Source organism: Mastigoproctus giganteus, chromosome 2, assembly GCF_048544385.1.
Source record: "Mastigoproctus giganteus isolate SK-2022 chromosome 2, ASM4854438v1, whole genome shotgun sequence".
Lineage (NCBI taxonomy): Eukaryota > Metazoa > Arthropoda > Arachnida > Uropygi > Thelyphonidae > Mastigoproctus > Mastigoproctus giganteus.
Genome location: NC_143576.1, coordinates 30184378 through 30208312, shown reverse-complemented (window position 1 = coordinate 30208312; position 23935 = coordinate 30184378). Strand labels below are relative to the sequence as shown.

Sequence of the window (23935 nt, the reverse complement as noted above, 5' to 3'; positions counted from 1 at the left end):
ATCCCAGTGCTTACTCTTTGCCTGACTGTCCAACTCACGCAAAAAGCAAGGCAATGTGCAGCCAGATTACTGTCCAAGTAACATGCTTATCACTTTTAAGTCAGCACAGACCAAGAAACCATGTTCTTCATACTTAATTTCTTAACAACTTACTCAAGTTCTCAGATGTTTCTTTCAAATGTTTGTTTGTTTGTTATTTGGTTTTTTAGGAGCATTAGTGACTAAGGCCATATTGCTCCAGGATAGGCGGTGGTCATTCCCTGACCTTTCTGCATCCTCCGTATTTGGTGGTGACGGGCTCGAACTCCGGTCTAATCAAGAAGCGTGTGCTATGCACTGCTGCTCCTTCCCGCCTGGCTACGGAGGCGGCCTCTTTCAAATGCACTGAGTGAATTACTAAATTGACCCATATTTAATTCCATGCGTACATGCCTTTGACATTCCTATTTGATGAGTCAATTAAAAAGTCTCCACTGTGTAGAATTGTAACTAAATCCAAAATAGTTCATTGAGTCATTTATAATACTGCAAAAAAACATAATCGCCCTCAGAAAAGTAGGGGACTAGTTTTCATTCTCTCTGTCTGCACCATGAGAAAAACATTTACAGGTGCTACAATATTTTTTGACTTAAGTCTAGAACAAAGGAGTTCTGAGATTACTTTGGTAAATGTAAATCTCTTACCAGATCACTAAGTTCATGCTGAGAAAACAGTTGAGAGCAGGACTCAATGTCTCCAGGTGTACACTTCACATTCATCTTCAGAAACTTCACTTTCAGCACTCTCTACTGCTAAATTCTCCAATATAAGTGGAGAGCATGGATTGTCAGGATACCTCCATGTGGGAACTGGTCAAATGGCAGATGGAATATTATGATACACATTCTTCTTACTCTTTGCACTGTATTCCTCTACATTAACTAAGCAAAAGTAACAGTCATCACAGTCGTTTCATTCGCTCCTGCCAAATCATGGGAATTATAAATGGCATAGCCTTCTTTTTACCATTTTACCAATCTTAATGCTTCAACACAGATTCATCAAACACTATGTGGAGGCAATTATTTATTTTGGTGCCCAAGTTTTACTCCAAAATAACCACAATAGACATTTTTTTTACAAATTCTGTAATGTCTTGCCTTTGCTGCTTGAGGATTACATAACTTCCACAAATATAACAACATAAGTTTGGATTTTTAAAACACTTTCATGAAGACATTTTACTCACTTTTCAGCACAAGTCTGACATGATAACCTCTAAAATAAACTGAGCTCACACTGATAAACACTGCTGCATGGAGCTCTCAAGGTCAAGAAACAAATGACTGAAGGCAGTGTTGCCAACATGTGAAGATTTAGTTTACAAATTCCCAGAATTTACTCCTAACTTAATACATTCAATAATACAACTCATGACATCAACTTAAGTCATTTGTGAAACAACTATAGATGATAAACACTTTCCTTCATCTTGTTTCCATACTAAAGGCCTTTCAGAAAGTATTGTGGATACGAAGCAAACAAGGCAAACAGACAATACAATATATGCAATTCACAGACGTCTCCCGACCTTGGTTGTTTGGTGCAAGAATAAACACCCTTTTAATTACTGTCCAGAATGCTTAAAGTGTCCTTTGGTACCATCTCTTAGTCAGGTGTGTCAAGAACCACCATAGCTGACTATTTTCCTTTTGAATCCATATTACCATGTCTGTGTGTGTGTCGTTAAAGAAAGAGAAATACACCTCATAATCAAGTTTACTCACATCTTCTAAGGTTTTAAACACCTCCATCAGATTCCCATGTAGATGTCTAGTTTTCAATTTTTGCAGTTTACAGAATTGGAATTTTTTCCTGTAAGAATATTTCTACATCCAAACTAATCTTGTTGTTGGAATCAACAACAAGACTGGTTTTGGATGCAGAAATATTCACAGATTTGTACCCTTTCATGCAAGTCAATATTTTTCTTGAAATGATGCTTCTAGATCTGCCTACAGTATTGAAGTTGTGTTCCAACCAATGATTTTAAACAGTGGAATAATTACATCTATAGCTGAGAGAACTTTGTGTTGGATTGTTTACATACAACTCCAAGGTCCTTTTGATCTTTAACACTGTTGAAGGATTAACCCCCAGTTATTGATTTAACTAGGAATTATTATTATTCAGATGCAGAACTCTGTATTTTATAGCATTAAAGTGTAATTGCCATTTATAGGCCAGTTGTGTAAATCATCAAAATATTGTTGTAGAAACATGCTCTAGTTATTTTTGTTACAAACCCTGCCCAACTTAAAATCAGCAACTTTTGACATGAAACTTATAATACTATCATCAATATCATTTAATTAAAGTCAGTAACAAGGGTTCACAGCACAGAACACCATTATAGCACTGCCCGTTTATAACCACTTTTTTTTTTTTTTCTATCAGTTAACCATATCTTTATCTACTGCAGAAACTTACCCCAATGTTGCACTTCTCCAACTTATGCACAAGAAGTTTCTATTGGTCTACCAAAAGCCTTTCTAAAATCAAAGTAAATTATATCAAAGCTATTCCTTAGTTTCTTTGTGACTACCTCACAACAAACCATGAGGCGACTGTTATAATCATTACTCAAGGTAACTGTGCAATGCATTTTTAACCACAGATTCCATAATGGGCTGTTCCTTCTCCAGAAGAAAGACTTGTAAAATTTAGTTGCCCAGATCCTCTTAAATTCCCATTTTATTATAAGATATATATTTGCAAACTTCTGGTACTTAAACTGAGTGTAACTGGAAAAATACCATTAGCTCTGTGTGCATTCTTCACTTTTAAACCTGATCACATTTCTCCTCCAAAGCTTTTTCACTTATTAAATTCATTTAATCCTGAATATATGTTAGCTGATCTAATAGTCTTCTCTTCCTCTAAAAATAGGTTCTTATGTAAATACAGATTAATTTTAGTCATTCTCTCTCTCTCTCTAAACGTGATGAACGAGCTCAAATAGTGTTTTGCAAATGGCTCTCTGTCACCAAGGGCAATACACTTGGTCGTCGACTTACGACCTATGCGACTTACGACCGGCCGCACTTACGACCACAAAAAAAATAATAAATAATAAATAAATGAATACATTAATAATAAACCAGGAAGTCACTACTGAAGACACCCATAACCCAGGTGAGGAAGCACATCGATGACGGGTGGCCTGAGGACAGCACCAGGCACACACTCAGTCGCTCTCTCTCACATACACCCAGTCGCTTTCAAGCATCTGTTGCGTGTGGTGTATTAATTAAAATTCTACTGAAATACCCATAAAATGTTTAGTAAAAGGAAAATGCCTTCATCTACATATACGCCAGCTAAGAAGTCAAGAAAAACTATTGATTTAGAGTGTAAAATGAAAATTATCCAGCAGTATGAAGGCGGAAAGAAAGTGAATACGATAGTATGTGACTTGAAGTTATCACATTCCACAGTATCGACGATACTTAAGGACAAAGAAAGAATTCGGGAAGCTGTGAAAGGTTCTGCACCTATTAAGTCTACAATTTTAACCAAACAACGACAGGAACCCATCCATGAAATGGAGAAATTGTTGTTTATGTGGATGGAAGATTTAATACAAAAAAATACACCCATGAGCCTTCACACAGTGCAAGCGAAGGCTAGAAGTTTGTTTCAGAGTTTAAAATCATGTGCCGGAGACGATTATGCAGAAGATTTTCAGGCTAGTACTGGGTGGTTTAAGCATTTTAAAAAAAGATTTGCTTTGCATAATATCTCTATAAATAAACGTCTCCTACCTCAACCCAAGAACATTACCCTGACGATGCACAACCCAGCACAAGTAAAGATTAAAAATTGATTTTGTAAATTTCATTTGTATTAATTTTTACATTAATTTTAGATTGAATTTTTGTGTTTATAGTACATTATGTACAGTATTATTTTTCACATTATGTACAATATAATTATAGACTGTAGTTTTGTTTTTTTATAAACAGTATGAATAATAAACCAATTAAAATGTAGAGAACGTTTGAATTTAACCTCATAGAGAGAGATAGCCTAGGCGTAGAAATGAAGGTACGTACAGTATCGCTAAGTAAAAGATAAAACATTACTGTATTTAAAATAAAAAATAAAAGATGATAACAATTTAAAAGATTATAAAAATAAATTATAAAGATTATAAAAATATTAGAAAGGTTAAAAAATACTGTTAATAAATATATGGCCGACATACGACCAGATCGACTTACGACCTGTCAGTCAGAACAGAAGTCGGTCGTAAGTCGACGACCAACTGTATTATATTACACAAACAGCCAGAATATTGTTAAAGAATCCACACCAATCACAAAACTCTGCTATACTAGATGAATCATGTGATGCAAATGCATCACATGATCCATCTATACTCGGATGATGCATTTGCATCCGAGTCCGGACGGCCATATCCAACGAGCCTTTCAAGAAATGGTAACATTGGCCGTGTACTGTAGATTTATTAACCAACTAAGTAAAAGTTGAACAGAGTGGGAAATTTATGAAGAATGGTTTCTATGAAATAGTGCTACAACATACATATGGGACAACTGTGACTACAGCTCCATGGGAACTGTTCTTCTGAACTTTTTTTTTTTTTTTTTTTTGATTTGGTAGTTGTTGGCGCATCGGCTTCTGTGGCCATATTGCACCTCCCAAGGTTTTTGCAGTACTTTGATCCAAGCCCGAGGCGGGAATCGAACCCGCGACCTTTGGGTTGCCGGGCAGGTACTTTACCCACTCGGCTAGCCCGGTCGGCTCTTCTGAATTGGCTTCTATAATTCCCGCTCTCTCTTTCAAAACAGTCCGAACACGTGCCGCCACCAGCCAACATCTGCTTACTGTCCAACTCCAAACTCACAGAACCAACTTTTCATCTTCCTCGTTTATTCATTCAACTGCCATTTTCTGGAACAATCTTCCTTCATACGTAGTAGTAGTAGTAGTAGCAGTGGCACGTGATGCAAGAAAGCAAGTGTAGGAGCTTATGCAGCATCAGCCAAAAAAAAAAAAAAAATATCACACCATTCCCTCAAAATGCTTGTCCAGTTCCTCCTTAAATTTATTTAACCTATCAACTTCCACAACGACAGATGGAAATTTGTTCCAGCAATTAACCACCCGCTGGCTAAAGGCAAATTTCCGCACATCTATTCTACATCTGTCCTTTCTTAATTTGAACTTATGTCCCCGTAGGTTCGTAATCTGAACAAGTGGAAGGATCCCATCAGAATTCAGCGTGCTCAACCCATTCAAGGCCTTATAGACCTCAATCAGATCACCGCGCAGGTGCCTAGTCTCCAGCCATTGCAATTTGCAGAACTTAAGCCTCTCTTGGTAAGAGGATCCCTTCATTCCCCTCACCAATCGTGTTGCTCTTCTCTGTACACGCTCAAGCAAATCTACATCCTTCCTAAAATGAGGCCTCCAGACCTGTACGCAGTACTCAAGGCGTGGCCTGACCATTGCCTTATACAGAGGGACAATCACCTCCTTTTCCCTGCTAGCAAAATTCCTATATATCATTGACAAAACCCCATGACCTGCCCTAGCAGCCTGTCTGCATTGCTCAGAAAACTTCATATCTGACTGCACAATTACTCCAGGTCTTTTTCATTTTCTACCACCTTAAGTGTAGTACCACACAGTTGGTACGTTTCTCTGGGGTTACTTCTACCCATATGCAGTACTTTGCATTTGTCAAGGTTAAACTTCAGTTGCCACTTCTTAGCCCATCTGCCCAAATTATCTAGATCCTGTTGCAGTAGCACACTGCCATGACTGTCATTAACAACCCTGCCAACCTTTGTGTCATCTGCAAACTTCGACATTAAGCCTGATATACCTTCATCAATATCATTGATAAATACACAAAACAACAGTGGACCCAACACCGAACCATGTGGGACTCCACTAATAACATTAGTCCACGAAGGGCAGCACCCATTGATTACCACCCTCTGTCTTCTCCCACTTAACCATCCTTTTATCCATTGTAGCAACTTACCCTTAATACCATTCTGCTCCAATTTGTACAGTAGTCTTCCATGCGCAACAGTGTCAAAAGCTTTCCTGAAATCCAAGTATATGATATCAAAATTATTTTTTGCATCCATTTCCTTTGTGACCACATCATAATAACCAATAAAATTTGTCAGACAAGACTTTCCCTTAACAAACCCATGCTGTGTCTGAATTATTGCTGCAGTCTTGTGTAGATGATCCTGCAATGCATCTTTAACCAGTGACTCCATTATTTTACCCGGAACAGAAGTTAAACTAACTGGTCTGTAATTACTCGTGTCACCCTTCGATCCACCTTTGTGAATTGGGGACACATTTGCACATCTCCAGTCAGTGGGAACCTCCCCTGAGTTCAAGGATGCTCTCATAATTATGGCTAAGGGTTTGCTTAGTTGCTTTGCCGCCTCCTTTAATATAACTGGATAGATCCCATCCACCCCAGGTGCCTTTCTTATGTTTAACTTCAACAATTTCTCCTCCACTTTGCTCTCAGTTATTACAAAATCATTAAGCACACTGCTACAATTTGATAACCTTCCATTTTCAAACTGTAATAATTCCTCACGTGTGAATGTAGATGCAAAATACTCATTCAGTTTGTTTGCTATCTGAGCAGGATCATCAACAGTCGAACCATCGATGTCAAGTGGACCAATCATATTCATCCCCTTCCTTTTAGAGTTTATATAAGTAAAGAAATCCTTGCTGTTTTTCTTAGCATCTTTTGCCAAAGATTTCTCGTAATCCGCCTTAGCCTGCCGAACCTCCTTTGTGACCTGATTACAGACTAGCTTATATCTTCCACAGGCTTCTGCGTCGCCTGATAATTTATATGCATCCCACGCATTTTTCTTCTCTGTCACGAGTCTCATTAGTTCATTTGATAACCATTTAGGCCTAAACCTTGAACAATATTTCTTAATCGGTATGAAAAGTCTAGTAGCTTCCACGATTAATTCCTTGAATGCTTCCCACTTAGAATTTACTGTTTGTAACATCGTCAGTTGATCCCACTGTACAGAATTTAAAAACTGTCTGAGACCACTGTACTCCCCTTTACGGAAGCAAAAACCCTTTCCTTTACCCCTGACGGTAGTTACCTCTTTGAGTAAATCCCACTTCAGCACACTGTGATCACTGCCACCTAGTGGTTCCTTTATCTGCAAATTCTTAATACACAAATGATCACTGCTGATAACCAGATCAAGAGTATTACTTTCTCTGGTTGCCTCTCGAACATGCTGCTGCAGAAAACAATCATCCAATAAATCCACAAAAGTCTGACTAGTGTGTGAGTGACCAACCCACAAGTTCCAGTCAATATCTGGGAAGTTAAAATTCCCCATTATAAGACATTCCGATTTACTGGCCCACTCTATTTCTCTGTACAATTGTTCATTGTACTCATTCAAGTCATTAGGCCTATAACACACTCCTACTCTTATTTTTCCTTTCGCAGTGCTTATCTCACACCAAACTGACTCAACAGTGCACTGTTCATCTATATTAACTGGGTGCACTTCCTTTGATTTTATGTTTTTCTTAATTAACAGCATAACACCTCCTCCCTTTCTGTCCTGTCTATCCTTTCTGTACACATTGTACTCCCCAAATTCCAGTTCGGCATTCCTTATATCTTTGTGACACCACGTCTCTGCTATCCCAACAATATCCGCCTTTGATGTCTTGACCAACACTTCAAATTCATCAAATTTATTTACTATACTTCTAGCATTGGTATACATGCTCCTATGCCTATTCCTTGTTACCCTAACACATCCCATATACCCAACTATTCCATGATGACTGCCATCCGTCCCTGCAACACCCAACACCCCTCGCTCCAGGTCGCTTCTTATTCTAATAGAAGTTGTGCAAGAATCACCTCCACCTCTGCCTGCGGTTACTGTTAAACTATTAGTCTTTGTATCCCCCCAAGCTAGCAGTTTTCCGACCCACCTAACACTGCCTCGATGGCATCAGCAAATATTCTTGCACCCTTTCTATTTAAGTGTATCCCATCCCTGTAGAAGCAATCTCTCCTGTTAACAAGTACAGTCCAGGCTGAAAAAAATTCTACCCCTTGAGCCTTGCACCATCTTTCCAGGGCCGAATTGATCGACAAGGCTCTCATCATGTACTCCCTCCTATCGTGTCTGGGCAGAATTGCAGACACTTTCAAATTCAACCCTATTTCACGGCTTTTTTTCAACAGTGACCTGTACTTGTTGAGTAATTCTACCGGTCTCCTACTCTTAATATCATTAGTGCCAACGTGTACAACTATATCACCTTTTGTGCCCTTGAAAGATGATATCCGCTCTACAATGTCATCAACCTTTGCCCCTGGCAGACATACCCTGGTCCTGTTCCACCTATCCTTTTTACAAAGGATGTTCCCCGTTTCCCTGACAATAGAGTCACCAACAACTACTAGTTCCTGTGGGACCAGCGCATTCTGCCTTAGGGGTTGCCGCCGTGTTGCGTGATGACCAAGTGCAAGCTCTGGCGTTGATGTGGGCAGCTGAGAGCCCGATGGGCCCCTCAATTCAGATCTTTTGAGAGCATCCACCCTGTCCTTCAAACTCTCATATAGGCCCATAACAACGCTGAGTTGTCGCCTGATTTCCTTACACTCCTTACATCGCGCACACACAAAGACATCCCCCATGGCAATATCATGTTCCGTTCCAGAGAGTTCGGCAAACATTTCACAAGCTGCACATTTTTTTAGGCTGTGATGCGTTGGAGAATCGCCCCCTTCGGTTCTCCCACGAGTCACAGCACTCCTGCCACTTTGTGCCCGTTGCTTTGCTGCTCTAGTTTGGGGCATGGTAGTTTAAATTAATAAAATCAATAAATTAAATGTCAATAGTATTTGAATAGAAACTATTAAATAGAAACAGTGAAGCGTATTACTAAATAATTATGCGTTAGAGCTACCTAGCTACCTCAATTAAAAAATTTGAATTCCCTACCATTATATACAAAAACAATGGCTGCAAAATTCGAATGAAATAACGGTTTTACCTATCGTAAGTAAAATCCACAAAAACTCTTTATCTAAATTAAAATAAAAAATAACCAGCTTAACTATAACTATATGACTACGTATTAAGTACAATATAAAATAACAATCATGTAAATAAAAGGCAAACACTTATCGTTTTTGCGGAGCCTGTAACTGACAGCTGTAACTTTTAAAGAGAGTCAGCGCCCTCCTGAAAATTTCCGTATTTCCTGAAAATTACAGTCTACAGAAATTCAAGTCCAATGTCAACAAATATCTTCTTTCGTCTTCTCAACCTCGAACCCAAACACGGTACTAAGTACTATAGGTTCTAAAACCTCTCGTGTTTGGGGTTTACATAAAAAAAAAAAAAAAAAAAAAGCTCATTTTCAAAAGTTTTGGAAATCAGATTATCTGAAAGGTCTTAGTGCCTTCTCTTTCATCAGAACTCACACCAAGTGATATATATATCTGGGGAGAATATCTGAGAGATATGGTCTACACTAACAATCCAAAAACAAACAATAAGCTGATGAAAAGGTTTGTGTTTGATAACATTCCAAAAGAAACATTCCAAAAAGAAAGAAAAAATAACTTTCAGCATGTTTATAAAATGTAAATCAATAAAGGTTTGCATCAACTTTTGTATTCTGAAAACATTGCTGTACGAGTAGTCGTAGCGTTTTAGGAGCATCAACGGCTAAGGCCATATTGCTCTATGTATACTGTATGTAAATTGCTTGTGTTCTGTGGTTGATTTTCTGTTTGCTGGACAAAAAAACCCTGAGTTTCCAGGAGAAAAAACCATGAAACCCTTGCCTGAGACCGACTAACTCAGCCACACTGTGAAAAAGGCCCATAAAAATTCCTCACATCAACAATGGGGAAGGACAGCTATTCTACCAACTATGTTACCCACGAGAGCTGAAAACATTGCTGTAACGTGGTCAACTAGAATACTCTATATACACTGATGATAGTATTAAATTAAATCCAGCTCTAAATAGACACTTCTTGAAATTATCAACCTTCATCTGCATTAAACCAAAAAAGGAGAGGGGGCTAATATTAACTACATGTCACCAAATATCTCTAGCATGTTAACTTTTTGAAGTAGAAAACTTCTAAGAAACACTACACATTATGATGCCAATGATTAATAAAAGTTTACTGACAAACTATTGAGGGTTTCCAATATTTACCTTCACAGCTTCCAAAAATCTAACTGCTAAAGCAAAATCATTGATTCTCCGACAAGCTTTTAATGCTGAAATAATAATGCTTGGTTCAGGTACAACATCCATCCCCTGCAAATCGTTCATTGCCTTACGAACATCCCACCCATCAATGTCTTTTCGATTAAAATAAGCTTCATATCTGGCATCAAATTCCTCATCTGTCTCAGCAGTATGTGACATAAATCTCGTTGTTGTGATTGCTGGAAAAATAAAAAATGCAAATAAAGCAACTGCCTTTTTTATTTATTATATAAAATAATTTGTACAAGTCAATTAAAGCACTACATGTTTATAAATAAATTCCATCATATTATTATGACAATGATAATTGTCATAATAATATGACAATTATTATTGTCATATAATATAACACCTCTCGCTACTGGACGAACCCACCGCTTGGCAGGTATATAGGTACACTGCATTCACGTAGACAGTAATTTGATGTCAGCATGGATAAACATCGTGAGTTAACTGACTTTGAAAGAGGGATGATAGTGGGTGCCCAACGCATGGGTCACTATTATGGAGGTGGTACAGAAATTGCACTAACCCCATTTGACAGTATTGAGGGGAATATGCCATTTCCCGAATAACATCTCATCGTGGGCAGAGAAAGGTGGAGGTGGCGGATGAACGTGGCTGCAATAGGTTATGGGAGCCACCGACTTACCAGAGACTTACCAGTTGAGGTGTAGAGTCCTATTCTATGGGAATAGGACTCTACGCCTCAACTGGGCGAAAGAACATCTGCACTGGACCTTGGATGATTGAAGACGGTTCTCCTGGTCCAACGAGTCCCGTTTACAGTTATTTCAAGCAGATGAGAGGGTGTGTATCTGGCGGAAACTGCTCAAAGCTATGCCCCCATCATGTCAACAAGAAACTAGTCAGGCAGGTGGATGGTCAGTAATGGTCTGGGGCGTCTTCAAACTGGCACACATTGGGACCTCTGGTACACCTAGATGCATCTCTGAATAATCCATGTTACATGTCCATCCTTGCAGACCACATAAATAAACATTCTTTTAATTTTGTTTTCATGGTCAAATAGAAATGAATGAAAGTTGCAATGTATGTTGTCATTTAAAAATCATCATCTATCCGCTACTCCACGGGTTGATGCATGAAGCCTCGCCACCATGCCCTGTCCATGTACTGCTCTCCGTCGTTGATTTCACTCCAATTTCCTTCTCTCTTAATGACATCGGTCTTTATCATGTCCTGCTATCTCATTCTTGGTCTCCCCCTTGGTCTTTTGTCCCTTAATTGTAAATCAAACATTCTTCTTGGCTAAAGCCTCTTGTTCATCCTCTTGACAGGTCCAAACCATTTCAAATGGGACCTTTCAATCCTATTTTGGAGTTTTTCAACCTGAATTCTCTCCCTAATCACATCATTCCATTTTATTGCGTTTTGTCTTTCCGGCTATGCTCTTCACAAATCTCATTTCTGCCCCCCTGAATTCTGCTTTCATCCTTTTTCCTCATAGTCCAAGTTTCAAATGCATATGTCAGAATTGGTACGAAATAGGCCTGATATATAGCCTTCTTACTCTACGCCTCAACTTTAAATACTATATTCCTGTTCCAGATCAGATCTCTTGTCTGCCTATAGAAATTCCCACCCGCTTGTATCCTTCTACTTATTTCTTCGTCTATTACTCCAGTCTTTGTAATGGTGCTTCCTAGATACTTGAAGTTGTTACCATTTTTAGCTGTTTCCCTTCCATTGTAATGTATCCTTTAAGCTCGACACTCCTCTTCAGAACCATTACTTCACTCTTCTCCTGACTGAAAACCAGTCCACATTCATTGGCCATACTAGCTCATATATCAACCTGCCGTTGCACTTGTTCCCGGCTCTCTCCCCATATGCAGAGGTCATCTGCAAAAGAGCATGACTTCATCTGGTCCTGTCCAAGTTGTTCCACAACTCTACATCACACATCATTCAAAATGTTCATTTAAAAATATGAACCATAAATTGATCATAACAATGCTTCAATAAAAATATGCTTCAATTCTGTACATCACTTTATGATTACATCCAAGTGGCTGGGTAGCAATAAAACTTTTATGGCAATGCGGTGAAATCTGCACCATGCTCATCTACTCCTAGAACAGCATTTCCCAGACTGGGGCCTGTGAACCCCATGGGGGTCCGTGGACCAGTTCCAGTGGGTCCACGAAAACGTTGAGAAGGTAACGTGTTTATTTTCTTAAAAAATATACTGATAGAATTAACAAATTTCGTTATTGAACATTAATTATTTTTGATATAGCCAATATATATAATTGTATACACATTTCAAATTAATAGTTCTAAGTATAGCAAATTGATAATAAAGTTATTATTATATATCTGTATATAAATAAGGATAAAGTTGAGTTGTTTCACACAAAACTTTGAATTTATTTTATTTTCAGAAAACCCAGTGTTCATACACACACATGCAAACACACACACACACATATTTATATAATAAGTAGGTGAATAAATAAAGGTAAGAGAATAGATAAAAGTAGTATAGGTAAGAATAGTTGAGAGTGAAAGAAAGAGAGATTACAGAAGTGACTAGAGAAAAAAAAATAATATATATACAGGGTTTTTCCATAATCTTTTTTAAAGGGGTATGTAAATCTCAGTAGTTTCGGAACCGCTGTCCTAGAAGACCACTGCAATTTCATTATTTTGTGACTCATTTTCTGCACCATTAAAAATTAGCTGATTAGGATAGTTCTTGTTCTCAAGGCCTTTGATATCAAAGTGAATTTGTCCACAGTATGTGTACACCTTGAAGCTGCTTTTGATGGCACTGAATCACTCCTTACAATGTAAAGGCTTACTTCCATAATACAGGAAGTGCACTGCCCTTTCTTAACACTTTTCTCAGCAAGAGAATGGGAAAGGAAAGGGTTTTTGTTTCGTAAAGGCGACTATGGTGGTCTGAGACAGTATTTAAATTCTATATGGTGGGACCAACTGCTGATGTTACCAACAGCAAATTCAAAATGGGAAGCTACTAGGCTTTACATACCAACTAAGAAATATTGTTCAAGGTTTAGGCCTAAATCTGGATGTCAGATGAACTAATGAGACATATGGCAGAGAAGAAAAATGCATGGGACACACATAAATTAATGGGTGACATGGAAGCCTATGATAGATAAGCTGGTCTGTAACCAAGTCACAAAGGAGATTAGGCAGGCAAAGGCAGATTATGAGAAATCCTTGGCAAAGGATGCAAAGAAAAACAACAAAGAGTTCTTTACCTATGTAAACTCTAGAAGGAAAGGGATGAATCAGATTGGTCTACTGGATATTGATGGTTCAACTGTTGATGATCCTGCTAAGGTGGCTAACAAACTAAATGAGTATTTTGCATCTACATTCACCCAGGAGGAGTTATTCAGGGAGGGGAATGCCAGAGGTGAGTTAAACTCTGGCAGTGAGCTAGATGATTTGTTAATAACTGAGAGGAAAGGGGAGGAGAAATTGTTGAAGATAAACATAAAAAAGGCATCTGGGATGGACGGAATCTATCGACGAATTTAATATACAAGTTATATTAAAGGAGGCAGCAAAGGAAGTAAGCAAACCCTTAGCCATAATTATGAGAGCTTTGGACTCAGGGGAGGTACCCATGGACTGGAGATGTGCAAATGTGACCCCAATTCACAAAGGAGGATCAAAGGGCGACACAAGTAATTATAGACCTGTTAGTTTAACTTCTGTTCCAGGAAAATTAATGGAAGCACTAGTTAAAGAAGCACTGCAGGATCATCTAGACAAGACTTCAGTTATAGCTCAGACACAGCATGGTTTTGTTAAGGTTTTGTCATAGTATCCAATCAAATTGGTCTTGCCTGACCAATTTGATTGGATACTATGATTGGATACACAAAGGACCTGGATGCAGGGAATAACTTTGATATCATATATTTGGATCTTAGAAAGGCTTTTGATACTGTTGCACATGAAATACTGCTGCACAAATTGGAGCAGTGTGGCACTGGAGGCAAATTGCTGCTATGGATAAAGGGATGGTTGAGTGGGAGAAGACAGAGTGGTAATCAATGGACACTGCTCATCGTGGATTAATGTTATTAGTGGAGTCCCTCAGGGTTCAGTGTTGGGTCCATTGTTGTTTTCTGTATTTATAAATGATACTGATGATGGTATAAGCTTAATGCCCAAGTTTGCAGACGATACAAAGGTTGGCAGGGTTGTTAAGGACACTAATGACAGTACGCTGCTGCAAAAGGATCTAGAAAAGTTGAGCAGATGGGCTGAGAGGTGGCAAATGAAGTTTAACATTGACAAATGTAAAGTACTATGTATGGGAAGCAGCAACCCCAGAGTGACGTATCAACTCTGTGGTACTAAACTGACAGTGATAAAGAATGAAAAGGACCTGGGGGTAATTGTGCAGGCAGATATGAAGTTTTCTGAGCGGTGCAGACAGTCTGCAAGAGTAGGTCATAGTATCTTGTCAATGATATACAGGAATTTTTCTAGCAGGGATAAGGAGGTGATTATCCCCTTATAAGGCAATGGTCAGGCCACACCTTGAGTACTGTATACAGGTCTGGAGGCCTACATCATGAAGGGCAACAAGATTAGTGAATGGAACAAAGGGTTGCTCTTACGAAGAAAGGCTTAAATTTTGCAAATTACAGTGTCTGGAGACTAGGCACCTGCAAGGTGATCTGATTGAGGTGTATAAAGCCTTGAATGGTTTGAGTATGCTCAATGCTGATGGAACTTTTCCTCTTGTTCAGAATAATCATCTGAGAGGGCATAAATTTAAATTGAGGAAAGACAGATGTAGGATAGATGTGCAGAAGTTTGCCTTTAGCCAGCAGGTAGTTGGTTGGTGGAACAGTCTTCCATCCTTTGTTGTGGAAGTTGATAGCCTAAATAAATTTAAGGCTGAGCTGGACAGGTATTTGGAATGAATGGAGGGGTGAAATGGGAGCAGTTTTTTTTTTTTTTTTGGCTGATGCTGCATAAGCTTGCTTTCTTGCATCATATGCCTCTACTAATGCTAATGCTAATCATGACAACCACTAAAAATAAGATAACCAGACTTCTGGATTACCTGAACTGCTTCAGGCTACACTTAAATTCTGAAAAATCAGAAATGATGCTAATCTCTCTTAAGCATACACCAACAAAAATTGACTCGTTTTATGGTTATCACATGATATTATAGTCCTGTGTGGGTCCACTGTGTTAGACCACACCACACCACAGTAAAAACAAACAAACAAAAACAAAAAAAAAAAAAGACATTAAGAAAATTTGTGTTAATATTTTTATATATATCAATAATAATAAAATAAATCACTGGATCAACAATATTGTTTTTTTATTGTATATAATACACAAAAATTTAAAAAACAAATAAATATAAAAAATGTATTGAAAATATATTAATATCATAATTAATTTTATACATTTTTTAAATTGCTGTGACAACAGTGCATATATAAGAATATATGTTATTATGTACATAATAACATATATTGTTATATACAGGGTGATTCACTACCAGTGCGACAAATTTGCAGGAGGTGTAGAGGGCACAAAGACGAATCGGAATCACATAGCATTGCATGGTCCGAAATGCCTTCGTCATGCGGTAGAGGACGTTGAACGGGAGGTCGTGTGAACAGCGATCCTGCTGGAAGTCAGCATTTGCGAACCGGTTCCCGAGGCAGTAGGATGGACGAGTATTCAAACGTTGAACTGGCTGACATGCACCTCGCGTATAGAGCTGCGGACTGTAATGGGCGTGCCACTCTGCGCTTGTACCAGGAACGTTTCCCGCACAGGCGTGCTCCTCATCATACGATTTTCGCACGTTTGCACAGAAGGTTACGTGAGACTGGTTGTTTCACGAGAGGTACCATGAATCGAGAGCGAACGACGAGGATGACAGATAATGAGGAGAATGTCCTACATCTTGCAGAAGGCAATCAGAGTACGAGTACTCGAGCGATAGGCCAACGATTGGGTATTTCCCAATCCACTGTATGGAGGATACTGTCAACAAACCAAATGAGTTCATACCATCTGCAACGTGTCCAATAATTGGAGCCTGCGGATTATCCACTCTGGAGGGCTTTTGCTACTTGGTTTCTTCAACAAAAACGGTTCGCAAATGCTGACTTCCAGCGGGATCGCTGTTCATGTGACCTCCCGTTCAACGTCCTCTACCACATGACGAAGGCATTTCGGACCCTGCAATGCTATGTGATTCCGATTCGTCTTTGTGCCCCCTACACCTCCTGAAAGTTTGTCGCACTGGTAGTGAATCACCCTGTATATGTAATAGTTATGATGCTTTTTGAAATAAGTGTTTTTGTTATCTTTTATATTAATATAGTGGTAACAGTATGAGAAATATGAAAAGGATGCGACACAACAGCCCTTTTTTTCCCCTTCAGGAAAAAAAAAAAAAAAAAAAAAAAAGAGAAACTAACAGAAGCCTCGAAGATGCAAAATGGTGCAAGTCTCATTTTCAAAGGACAAGAGAGGGTGAAAATTATTTGAAAATAATAAAACAATGTCTATTTTTTGTTACTTTTCATGTGTGAAAGATATTGAGAGAGGGATAAAAGAGGATGGGATAAAAAATTAATATTTTATAATCACAAATGTCATAATTTATAAAAATATCATTAGTGGAGTAGTCATGTGCAATTCAAACTGCACAATAAAAATGCGATGCACATACCTGCTAATTTAATTAATACACTATTCAGAAAAAATAAAAAACTAATAAAATAGTTATTCTATGTGGTATATTTAAATTTTTGAAACTGTAATAAATTACTTACATTCAAAAACTGACATTTTAACCCAACCCACGAATCGCAAAATTACCTGAGACCTGACCCACTTGTAGATAACCTGTGAGTATCTGACCTGATGCAGGACTCTACATGATATAACCGCCGCAAGAAATTTCATTCAAACTATAATCTATTCAACTGAGCTGTAGATGGCAAAAATTTAAAAATCAGCTGCTCTATTACAAAGAAAAAAAAAAAAAAAAAAAAGATTTAAGGAGCAGACTATTGGCTCCTGAAGTCAACCTCACACAAGTGCCAGCTCCACTTAGACATACAAATAATGGAAATTACTATGCAGTTTCACCCTCCAAAGCTCCTAACCACAATAAACAGCAAATGGCTCAAGGTAATTGCATAAACACATATAAGGGTGGTATGAGATCATTCTCCAACATCAGGGAATGATATTACCCAAATATAGATGAATCCCTCTCATCCACTAATCCAGGATTCTCATTATAGGTTAAGACCCCATAGGAGATTTCAAGCAACTGAGGAGGTGGGAGTTGCATATTATTATTATTAAGTTGTAAGGGTCTATCATTGTTTAATTTGATATACAGGTTCAAATTTGATTATTAAGAGTGAGTAGTATATTTATTTCTTGCTGAACTCTAACCTAAATGAAATCATCAGTTTTATGGGGAGGGGGCAAATTCATTTATCATTTTAGAGTCATGGTATCACAGAGTTTGAAAACCATTGCATTAACCCATTCCAATGTTGATTCTGAGTATTGGGAGGCTGAAACTGTGAGACAGATTCCAATTATGTTCTTGCAATAATCAAGATTCTGTGAGCAAAGTAACATTGAAGTTGACAAATATATAGCAAGATATAGAACAGAACAGTTAATTTCTATTTAAAGTGTAAATGCCACTCCATAACAGTGCTCTAAGACCAAAAGATTATCCATCTGCTTTAGTCATATTCAAAAGACCTCTCAAGGACAGGGTCGGATCAAGGATGAAATAGGCCCCCAGCCATATTTAAATTTGAGGCCCTTTTAATATATATATATATATATATATATATATTGCACATACTTATATAAATACAAATATTACATAGGTTTTTATATTTATATTGTGATAAATAATTCCTTGATAAAAATGTTTTATGTTTTTTGACTTCAAAAATAAAGTAACAATAAAAACAAAAACATTTACCTTAATTATTGTACAATAAAATGGTATAAGAATAAAATTTAAACATTTAACAAGTTAAGTTTAAGTATGCTTTTATATTAGCTTGTTATCCAACATCTACAAGTTGTTCACAAGAGTCATTACTAACAGATCAGAAAGGATACTTGATGAGAGCCAAACGAAAGAGCAAGCTGGCTTTAGGACAGGATTCTCAACTATGGATCACCTTCACATAACATCACATCTAATGGAGAAAGCGAATGAATATAAAACACCATTAAGCCTGGAATTTGTCGATTATGAAAAGGTATTTGACTCCATACTGCATAAGGTAATGTTTCAGGCACTGGAAAGACAACGTACAGATACCCCATATATTATGATTTTGAAGAAAATATATGAGAATACTACCTCCTTTATTAGACAAGACAAAGACAGTAACAAATTTCAAATTAAGAAAGGATTTCGGCAAGGAGATACAATATCTCAGAAGTTGTTTACTACTACCCTTGAGGAAGCTTTCAGAAGATTAGACTGGTCGCAGAAAGGAGTCAATGTGAATGGAGAGTACCTAACCCATTTACGATTTGCAGATGACATTGTGATCATAAGCCAGATCCCAAAGAATTAGAGGAAAATCTTAATCAGTTATGCACAGTTCGTAAGGATTTTGGACTAAAGATGAATATGGCTAAAACAAAAGTAAGGATGAACAAGTATGCCACAGAAAGGGACATAATGATTGAAGGAGCAGTAATTGAAAAGGTGGAGTCATATACTTCTCTGAGACAGGTTATTAGCTGTAATAATGATAAATGGCTGGAAGTCAAGAGAAGAATAAATTTTGGATGGATAGCTTTTAGGAAATACAGTCACATACTGAGGAGCAATATCCCAATTTGTCTGAAACGTAAAATAATGAACCAATGTATACTACCCACCATGACTTATGGAAGTGAAATTTGGGCACTCACCAAAAGAATGGAAGAGAAGTTGAGAACTAGACAGTGAAGAATGGAACGAATTATATTGGGAATCAGACTGTTAGATAAGAAGAGTAACACATGGATTAGGCAGCAAACTCAAGTAAAAGGACATTCTTATCAAAACTAAAGAACTAAAATGGTCTTGGGCAGGACACACAGCTTGAAGACATGATGACAGATGGACTGAGAAAATAAAAGAATGGTACCAAAGAGGAGCTAGAAGAAAACCTGAAAGACAACAACGGTGATGGACAGATGAAATTCACGAGTTCGTTGGTAGTAAATGGATGTCCATTGCACAAAACAGATAGAACTCGAAAGTTGCTGAACAGGCGTTCATCCTGCAGTGGATTGAAAATGGCTGATGATGCTTTTATATTACTTGTTTCGGCAAAGTCCGGACGGTCTGTGACAGCCAAATCCTCTGCTTGCACCTTTACGATGGTGGGGACTGTTAGTGATCCTGGGTATAACCTCCATGCACATGTACATGGTGGATGACCACCGGGATGTGAAACAACATAAAGCAGGGGTCGAGGTGTGGCGCTCACACAACATGGAGGAATGCCGCCCCTCTATGTTACCAGGCAGTACTAGGTGGTAGATGATTCTCATCAACCGGTGCAATACCACCACTTTGCTTATTGGAGGCTTGAAGTGGTGGAACCCATGTTTAGTCTCTAGGGCTAAGTTTCAGTCAACCCTTCCCCTTCTCTTCCATCATGCAGTATAATTGATGACATTTAAGGTTATGATGAACATCGTGGTGAGATCCAATATTCCTTACATTTCGAGGGTACAGCTCTAAACTGGTGTTGGCAGGCCGGCCACTAGTTAGTACACCGAACTGAACCTATTGGTAACCTCTCTAGGAGGCTTCCAGATCAGCTACTGTATAATCTTGCTACCTCTACTCTGCCAGATAGTGACTGGAGGAAGTCCGAGTAGTGTGTATGCGGGGAGCATTGTCGAGGCCACGTTATGTCAAGGATCTGGGTATATTCTTACCACGTGTACGCCATATCCAAAAATTTCACTACTTCATACAGTATGTCCCACCCACTTTTTCTTACTATTGAATACACCATGAATTGTAAAACTAATAGAGCAAGCTTATCTGCAAAAAGATCTAAACCTCCCAAAACAATTCCGAATTCATTTCACAAATATACGTGGTCTCATTTCTAATCTCAACGATGTCCATTTCCACTTTCAGTCTGCCAAACCCCATGTACTTTTTCTGACAGAATCTCAGTTATCGATTGATTCAACTACCACTCATCTCAGATGCCCAAATTATTCGTTGTATGATTCCTTTCACCTGAAAGGTGGTACTTGTGCATATGTCTGTTCTGATATTTCCTGTCAGAGACTAGGCAATTTGGAATCTCCTCTCTTCGATCTTCTCTGGCTTAAAATCTCTCTACCTCATTGTGTCAAATTCATCTGTTTTCTCTACCGTTCTCCCAACTCCACTAATCACTTGGAGCTCTTTGACTTCCTTTCTTTGCAACTTGACTTTCTCCAGTCCAACTTTCCTAACAGTGAGGTAATTTTCCTTGGTGATTTTAATGTTCACAACTCCAGCTGGCTTCCGTTTTCTAGTCACACTGACCCAGCTGGTCGAGATGCTGAGGCTTTTGCATTTACTAATGACCTTGCACAGATTGTTCATTTACCTACAAGAATACCAGACAATCCTAATCATACAGCCAACACGCTTGATCTTTTTCTCACAAACAACCCTTCTAAGTACACGGTCGAAGTGAGAGGCCCTTTAGGCACTTCAGATCACAACTTGGTAATTGTCTCTTCTCCTGTGGAGACTTTATCTCATGGCAATTCCCAACCTGGTGTTGTTTGGCATTACAAGAATGCAAAATGGGATGACCTGCGAGATTTCTTTTCTTCTTTTCCTTGGTCAGATTACTGTTTCAAAACTACTGATGTCAACATTTGCTCAGATCATGTCAGTGAAATTATTCTTGCAGGAATGGAATCCTTTATCCTACACTCCTCTTTAAAATCTCGTCCTTTACCTAAAGCTTGGTTTTCCAATAAATGTGCTAAGGCTGTTCAAGAGAAGAACATTGCATATCGTAATTGGCTTGTTTCTAATTCTTCAGTTTCATTTTGTGCCTACACCAAAGCTTGCAACAATTGTAAAACAGTTATTAATCAGTCTAAACTAGAGTTTGAATAAGCTAAGAGTAGAAAACTTGCTTCTTGCCCTAATGGTAGCCGAGCATTTTGGTCTCTTGCCAAAGCTACTGGCCGCAACTTTTGCCTATCTCTGCTTCCACCTCTGTCCAAACCAGATGGTTCTGTTGTCACTTCAGCCAAGGATAAAGCTGACCTGCTAACATCCCATTTTTCCTCCAACTCATGTATTAATGATCTTGGTAAAACACCTCCCACCATTCCCAACATGCTCCATTCAATGCCTCCTGTGGTCTTCCGTCAAAAGGATGCAGAAGGATTTTGAAGAATCTTGATGCTAAGAAAGCTCCAGGTTCCGATGGTATTTCTCCACTTGTTCTCAGAACTGTGCTCCTGAACTTACTCCTATTCTTTGCCGCCTTTTTTCACTTTCTTATTCGAAAGGTGTTTTTCCTTCTGCTTGGAAATTTGCTCTTATCCAGCCAGTTCCTAAAAAGGGTGACAAATCCTTCCCATCCAATTATCGTCCCATTGCAATTACTTCTATTCTTTCTAACTCATTTGAGTGTTGGCATTCGAGGTGAGTGGACGCGCTTCGTCAAGGCTCCTCAGTTAAGTGGATTGGATTACTGTTGATTAGTGCTTTTAAATATTTGATTTATTTAGATATTGTTGAATTATTTTGTTATAGGTTTTCCTGTAACAGTTTGATTTTAATAATATTATAGGTATAATTTTTTAAAGTTAATTTTCATTGATATTTAGGTAATTTTATAATGGTAGTTACGAGATTTACCTTAAACACATCACAGGGTATCGTGACTCACATGGAAATAGCCGATGGCGATTTACGGGTGAGTAGTGATTTAATCCGTTGCGGAACCTGTGGAATGTTTTCCAAGGTCGACCTGGTGACTAACCATAGTTCACCTGGGGATTCTTTTCTTTGTGATCGATGTAAGGAGTGCACCAATCTTAAATTACAATTTGGTGCACTGATGGAACAATTTGAGTCCCTGAAAAAACGGGTGCTTGCCCTCGAGAATAATGCATCTGGGAGCTCATCAGGGACTCAAGACTCCAGCCATCTACCAAGGGATGCACACCCGATTCGGGCCTCAAAACAGAAAAACCAAGTGCAAACTACTGTGGTTAAAAAGGACATTGTTTTATTAGGAGACTCCATTGTCAGGGAAACGGGGAATATTTTTTGCAATAAGGATAGGTGGAGTAGAACCAGGGTATGTCTGCCGGGAGCAACCATTAATGATGTCACCAACAGATTGTCAGATTTTAGGGGGGGGTAAAGAGAATATTATTATTCATGTGGGGACTAATGACATTAAACGTACACGATCTGACGATTTGTTGGAAAAATACAGGACCATGCTGAGGAAATGCCGCGAGCTAGGCCACAATGTCTATGTGTGTGCAATTCTGCCCAGACATGATAGGAGGGATATGTTAAAAGCCTTGTGGATTAACTCAAGACTTTAAGGACTCTACAAGGCTTTAGGGGGGAAATTTCTATCAGATTGGCCCACACTTGTAGCTAGAAGGAATTTGTTTTGTAGAGACGGGATACACTTAAACAAAGGTGGTGCAAAAGTTTTTGCCAGTATTATTGAGGATACCTTAAAGGTTCAGGGAAACTGCTAGTTAGGGGGGGGATGTGGGTAATACTGGCACGCGATTATTGGATAATATTAGTCAAAGTAACTCTTGCACATACCTCAAGAGTTCTTATCTGTTACCCCAACTGGATATATTATCTAGATGTTCTGGGGGCAGAAACGTTTCAAGTGAGTGGGTAGCTAATGCCAGGTAAGAGAGCCTAAAAAACTTCAAGGGTTGTCTTAGGGTTGTTAAATATACAAGAACAGTAAGTCTTATTTGTTTATATAGTAATGTTAGAAGTGAACAAAATGAGCGAATTCGAACTGCTGGTTAAAACAAGTAACACGGACATAATAGGGCTTACGGAGACGTGGTGCCACCTGGAAATTGGGGATTATGAGTTTCAGTTTCTTCCTTCATACATATTTCCTGAAAATTAGTCTACAGAAGTTCAAGTCCAATGTCAACAAATATCTTCTTTCATCTTCTCAACCTCCAACCCAAGCACAGTACTAAGTACTATAGGTTCTAATACCTCTCGTGTTTGGGGTTTACATAAAAAAAATTTTAGAAAAATGTTTTCTTAGTTCATTATTATTATTAGAAATTTTTATCACTACTTTAGAAAATATTTTAACCAAAAATGAGGCCCCCCAGCCATGGCCAGTTTGGCTGTAGCATTAATGTGGCCCTGCTCAAGGACAACTGTATAATATATGCATTTGCATTCTGCCATTATACAAAGGAGTATCAAAAGGTTCATGCCCAGACCTAGATAAAACATCAGTAGGAAGATGACATTTTTAATATAGATTGTCTACATATTCAATAACTAACATA

At 38.3% G+C, this 23935-nt stretch overlaps 1 protein-coding gene across 1 annotated transcript in view; it reads right to left on the bottom strand.

The window, feature by feature from the left end:
- Window positions 1–23935, bottom strand: part of COX5A (Cytochrome c oxidase subunit 5A) — a 58829-nt gene that overhangs the window by 28539 nt on the left and 6355 nt on the right. The window contains exon 2 of the mRNA XM_090390397.1: window positions 10286–10521. Coding sequence (XP_090246523.1) covers window positions 10286–10521 — 236 coding nt within the window. The remainder of the gene's footprint in view (window positions 1–10285; window positions 10522–23935) is intronic.